Source organism: Anticarsia gemmatalis, chromosome 5 (assembly GCF_050436995.1).
Source record: "Anticarsia gemmatalis isolate Benzon Research Colony breed Stoneville strain chromosome 5, ilAntGemm2 primary, whole genome shotgun sequence".
NCBI classification, from domain to species: Eukaryota; Metazoa; Arthropoda; class Insecta; order Lepidoptera; family Erebidae; genus Anticarsia; species Anticarsia gemmatalis.
In genome coordinates, this window is record NC_134749.1 from 9716268 (window position 1) to 9722267 (window position 6000).

Sequence of the window (6000 nt, forward strand, 5' to 3'; positions counted from 1 at the left end):
TCTATAGCCCTACAATTCAGTAGAGAGATTTGTATGCAAGGTTCACGGGTGGAGGCACACAAATTCAGAATCTAGTAATTCTATGACCCGTAGGCTACTTTATTTGGGTTATACCGGAATTTGGGATTCATAACTTACTACCTACTTACAATCTAGATTAACCGCGCATGCTAAGGCTCTACTAATTTGTCAGACTATAGCGAAAAACTAAGGTAATAAATCAAAGTTCGCGTTGAAAACTCCAGCATTATTATACGTTATAATTTCAAATTCTATTGACACCATTTCCTAACTCTACTCACTCACCTATTCCCCCAGTCTAGTTTGGCGACGAGTTTTAACTTCAACGCTCTAGTCTGGTCTTGAGTGAGCGTGCCCGCAAGAAGTGCACGTCGCCCGCTCAGTAGTTCACGCATCACCTTCGCTACGGCACTGAACCTGTACGTCTCGCGTTCCTGGAATTAATTGGTGCAACATCAATATACTGACAATGATGGTCGAAATAAGATAGGTGGTCGGTTGTAAAAACATCAGGCGAATCCTTTTTATAGCGTGTTTTTGAGAAGACATATTGTGTCGACCCCGCGTGAGGTGGAATAAGGACAAAACAAAGGAAGAAAGTCAGTATAAACGGCGATAAAAGAAATTCGATTGCATGAATTTGTCTGACTGCACCAGAATAATAGTAGAGCAATTGATTCTCTCTGACTATGATAGAACTAGTGAAATACTAGGTTAAATGTATTACAGGTATGATGAAGTTGATAAGAATCAGCTGATATGATAATGAGGCAAGTAAAGTTAATATTTTGGTCCGTGATATATTTACAAACAACACCCTAAATACGAACAGATCCAAAACAATTGTCTGTGGATTGCAAGCATCGGTATTTATATCGTTAGAAAATTTTAGTCGCTACATCCGGCACATTGATACCTCCACTGCACCCTATATGCATTTAAATAAAACGGGATAAATTACACACATAGAAATTACTGAGAAGTAAGTAAAAAGTACAATATGTAAGAAGGTCAGTTAACGAGAAAACTTAAACACGGAACACGCCACACAATGACTCATGAATAACTGAAAACACACAAAGGCTAAGATTGTAATGTTTAAGCTGTTTAACATGTCAAATACACATGTTTGTGACGAAGATGCCTGGCTGGAGAACACCATTAGAAAACAATAAAACGCATAATTAGTCTCTGAGTAACTATGACTAATAATAGGAAACAGGTGTCTTATTTTCTTAATGAAAATACGGTAAAAATATTTACGAGATGATTAACTTCCACATTCAAAGAAGTACGCAATTTGTACAATTTATTTTCTGTTTTAGTAGCGCTTTTATAAACTATAAGACTGCTCGAAATATTAAACGTTTAAAGGCTATAAGGCTCGCCCCCCTGTTATATGAGACTAACATTGTTAAAGGCAAAACGCTGGTCTATTTCATACACCTTTGCCTACACCTTCGAGTATAAGACCTCAGGCGTGATATTATGTATGTATTACAGTTATTGAAATAAAATTTAGAAATTTAAACACCCACAACCATTCTCACAATACATTTAGATTTGGACTCAAAGCCTGCTTCAATTTCTTATTCATATTGTTAGATGAGTCACAACTTCCCAGAAAGAGTCATAATAAATAACGGAAATTATTGAACAACAATAAAATAAAATATTAATTAAACCTTTATATGTTGTTCTCATGATTCGCTTCCTGTCATGAGATATTTGTGGCATACTTTGTTATGAGTATGGTGACAATTAGCTTTGTTATTTGTCTGCCTACATAATAACATTATGCACATATTACACATATTGTTTGGTTTGATTCATCTCTTTTCTAAATTAAATGTACTTAGGTTAGTTTTATAGTTAGATATAAATAGTTGCATCTTCTGAATATTATCAAGCTATTAAAAAGAGTGGCTGAACTTTTCTTGGCAGTAAGGTTTAATAATAATAATAATACTCCTTGCTTAAATTGATCGACTAGGGTATCAGTATAGTAGTAGGTATAAAGAATATTTTCTGAAGGATCTTTTGTTTCATAGACTAGATATTGGAATTATTGACCCATTTGTTGTGCCATTTGTCAAAAAAACGGCAACACGGTACAATATTTGTATACAGGCCTGTCAAATCATAACAAATATTATGCAATGATTACTATACAATGCCAAGTTGAAAAACTGATATCGTAGATTATGAATGTAAAACCGCAAATTGTACAATTATAAATAACGAACGTAAAAACAGTTACACAATAATTGTACTTTAGGAATTTTTCGATAAGACTTGTATTTATACAACAATAGTATAATACAATAGTATCGGAAATCATCCGAAACAAGCGAAATTAGAAAATGAGTTGGATTAACAATGAAAATCGGTCATACTGCAATGATTAACAGTTTCTACTACTGTAGAAGCATCAAATTGTTTATATTGAAATTGAGTTTTTGACTTTAATCGAATAGCCGTTAAAAGGGAGTTTAAGCTTATTTTAGCTCATATAATACAATTCATCAGGGTTATAATATTTTGCTTAGTTTTTACGAATTTTCATTGAATGATTGATAACCACATTACCACTGACAGAGAGTAAATCTTTGATTGACATATTTTACTACTCATCTGTTTGGCTTTAACACATACCGTAAACCTTGAAATGTATATCAAATGAAAACTGCTGATACACCATCCAATCTCCAATATTGGATAACTTGTTTATTGTGATAAAGATAAGATATTAAAATGTATACCTACTATAAAATGTAGTAAATCCAATATACAATGTGTTAAATTAGGTAAAACAATTGATGAGCTTGAAAATATAAAATTTATAATTATAAACATAGTTCCGAGGGTAAACCAATGTTCTCGTTTATTAATTAAACACATTTACTTTTTATTTAATAAAATATAACAAGCCCTGACAGACAGATTATAGTATATTTTGCTTGTAAGGTCAATTTCTACCAAGTAAAGCTACAACTTAAGTCTCCTCCCTCATTCTGGGAGGAAAACCATAGCCAGCAGTAGGACTTTATAGGAATAAATTAATTTATAATATTTTAAAGGTACTATGTAGAACTTATTAAAGATACTTACAACATATAACTTCTTCCACAACCTTGCCCATTCTCTGAGTACGCAAGCGATCTCGCGGACCAACGGATCATCCTTCAGTTCAGCTATAGCCGTGGCGCCGCTTCCTTTCACGATACATGGCCGGATGGACACCACGCATGAAGGGAATATACCCCATGCTGAGCGGTTCTTGGAGCTGAAGCCTCGGTACCAGCCTGGAAAATACAGTATTTAATATAAGTATGTTTTTGATATAGTGATCACTTGCTCTGACAGTAAAGGAAAAACATTTTTACAGGCCTAAAAATTGCACATTTCTTGAAAGCAATGCAACAAAGTCCCCAACCTGCACTTGGCCAGAATGGAGGATGCAATGCTTAACATATCCCTTGCTTAGGAAGAGATCCTTGGCTAGCAGTAGGACAGCTATGGGTTAATAGAATGGTTGTGAGCAGTAAGACAGCTATGAGTTAAAATAAGTTTTTGAATTTATTACTTTGAGAGCTTAAAGTACTGATTTCATTTAAAAGAAAAGAGTAGGTATAAAATTAACACTATTCATTCGAAAATATACATAAAAACAACCAGTTTGGCAGTTTTGATGAGATTCTAAAAATTAACTGGCTATTGTTTATAAAAGTAGGTAGTTAAGTGTGAATTTCTAGCATAATGATGCAATAGTAACTGTTTGAATATACAGATCAGATGTAGCTATTAAGGACATAGTGGTAGTTCATAGCAGTCATACATTTGACTAAACAAATATGCCTTTTGGTTATCAAATAATTTTGTTACTTTGATTTCTACTATTGACTATTGTATTATCTAATCTTAATATTAAAGGTATATTAAACTAAACATAAAGTAACTTTATATGTCTGTCTATTACATTTTTCCACTTAAGCAACTGAACTATTTTTAAGACATTTTGTACAGAGATAGTATGAGACCTGAGAAAGAAATTGGATAGTTTGTTTCCCAGAAATCTCACAAGAACATAAACTACATGAGTAATAAGCCATATATCTATAGACTACATGGACAGAGTAGCTGGCAATAGCTGGTTTGTGTATAAATTACAATAGCAATTTCAGCAGCACATAATTTTTATTTTAGGTTTCTAATAACACAGAAACCTAGTACTCTTATTATGATAATTTAGTACTAAACTGTAACAATTATATAGGTCAGCTCCGAGAGCTGTATGTGCAGATTGTGTGGGATGATGATAGATAATAACAGTCCATGCACTCAGATAATTGTTCTAATAGCTATAGCAACACTATACTAGATAGTTACAAATTAGATTATATAACTAGTCAATAATTACAGTTGGTTTTGTTACAACTTAATTTATTGTAGATCATATTTCTGTTATACTCAATTACTGATCGAGGGTATAGGGTCAAATAGCTGGGCCAAAATGGTGTATGTAAAGCTACCTTATTCTGAAATGAATGATTTCAGAAGCCATGCTTAATGCTTAATAAGTAGCAGAAGTCATGATACCTTTGAATGCAATATTTGTTTTCAAACAATAGCACAATATTTTAAAACCAAGCCAAAGTTGGCCATATCTAGTCTAGTAGGTACATAAGTCATAAAAAAACTCTTACCTCCATTTTCCTCTAAGATCTGCACAGTCTCTCCTATCTCAAGAGGTAGTCCAGATCTCACATCTCCCTTCCAATTGTAAACAGCTGGAAATAATAATATTCAAGTTCTGAATGCTAATTTAAAGTTATGTAAACATTACAAGGACATTTCACCTCATAAATATTTAAATTTTGTTTTCACTTCTTCTAGTTTTTTAGCCAATTAAAATTCATATTTTGTAATGACATTTCTTATGTTATCTACAGCAAAAATTGTAACACTTTTATTTATGATATCCAAAGGATTTGTGCATGATAACATTTATACAGATAAAAGTGTAAATGAATATTTTATTCTAAATTTTTAAATTTTTAACAAGATAAGTATTATTTTATGGTATATTTTCTGAAATAAGGTGAATATTATTTTAATGTATGCTGTCAAAAACTTTTTGCTGTTTCTAGAAAACATCATAAAAAAACAAGACAAGGCCGAGAAGAATCAGACACTGAGTCTAATAAACAATGGGTTTAGGGATGAAGAAACAAGTGCATAAAAAAACTAGATAGGGCTATGTTAGCATCGTTAAATAGGCCTCTATTTCTTCCTATATGAACAGGTAAGAAATAGTTAAAATTCATATCATGTTATTACGTTTCCGCTGTAATTGGCAGGATGTATCCGTACCGCGTAATGCTGATTGATTAAAAAATGACAACTTACCGACGGCTAGTTTAGGGGATTTCGATGGAATCCACATTTTTGCACCCAACACTGCCGGCTTCTGCGAATTTTTTGTTTGGCGTTCACTGAATCATTATAGACGAATTGTTATTTTCATCCTAAAATAGATAATCAATTCCGAACAAAAACCTGCGTTCGATCAAAATTTTTTGACAAGATACTAGTGCGGCACTATTGTATACAACTGCAGAAGATTTAGTCTGCACCAATATACGGTTCTTTGTAGTTCTACAATGAAGAACAACTAAAATTACTTAAAATGGGTTAAAACTTGTCAAAAGCTTAATAACACACTGCGACATAATTTGTATTATTGAATTACTCTTCATATTGTTATGATCGAAGTCGAAAACTTTGATATAGTTTAAGTTCGAAGTAGAAAACTGGATTGTGATCGATACTATCAATATATTGAACAATAGCAGAACTGTTATTAAAAAATAAAACAACATTATGTTATTATTCTCTTTGTGTGCATAATTTATTTATGAACTAATCAATTAATTCATGTTTTTGTTAACTTATATTTTGTGGCATGGAATAATTCCA

At 32.4% G+C, this 6000-nt stretch overlaps 1 protein-coding gene across 2 annotated transcripts in view; it reads right to left on the reverse strand.

Moving 5' to 3' along the window:
- Positions 1 to 5601, reverse strand: part of spg (dedicator of cytokinesis spg) — a 62531-nt gene extending 56930 nt beyond the window's left edge. For both annotated transcript variants that reach the window (XM_076114708.1, XM_076114707.1), the window contains exons 1-4: positions 5431 to 5601; positions 4728 to 4811; positions 3133 to 3326; positions 307 to 455 (exon numbers count right to left, since the gene is read on the reverse strand). In XM_076114708.1, coding sequence (XP_075970823.1) covers positions 307 to 455; positions 3133 to 3326; positions 4728 to 4811; positions 5431 to 5467 — 464 coding nt within the window. In that variant the 5' untranslated portion in view covers positions 5468 to 5601. The remainder of the gene's footprint in view (positions 1 to 306; positions 456 to 3132; positions 3327 to 4727; positions 4812 to 5430) is intronic.
- Positions 5602 to 6000: the final 399 nt, after the last annotated feature.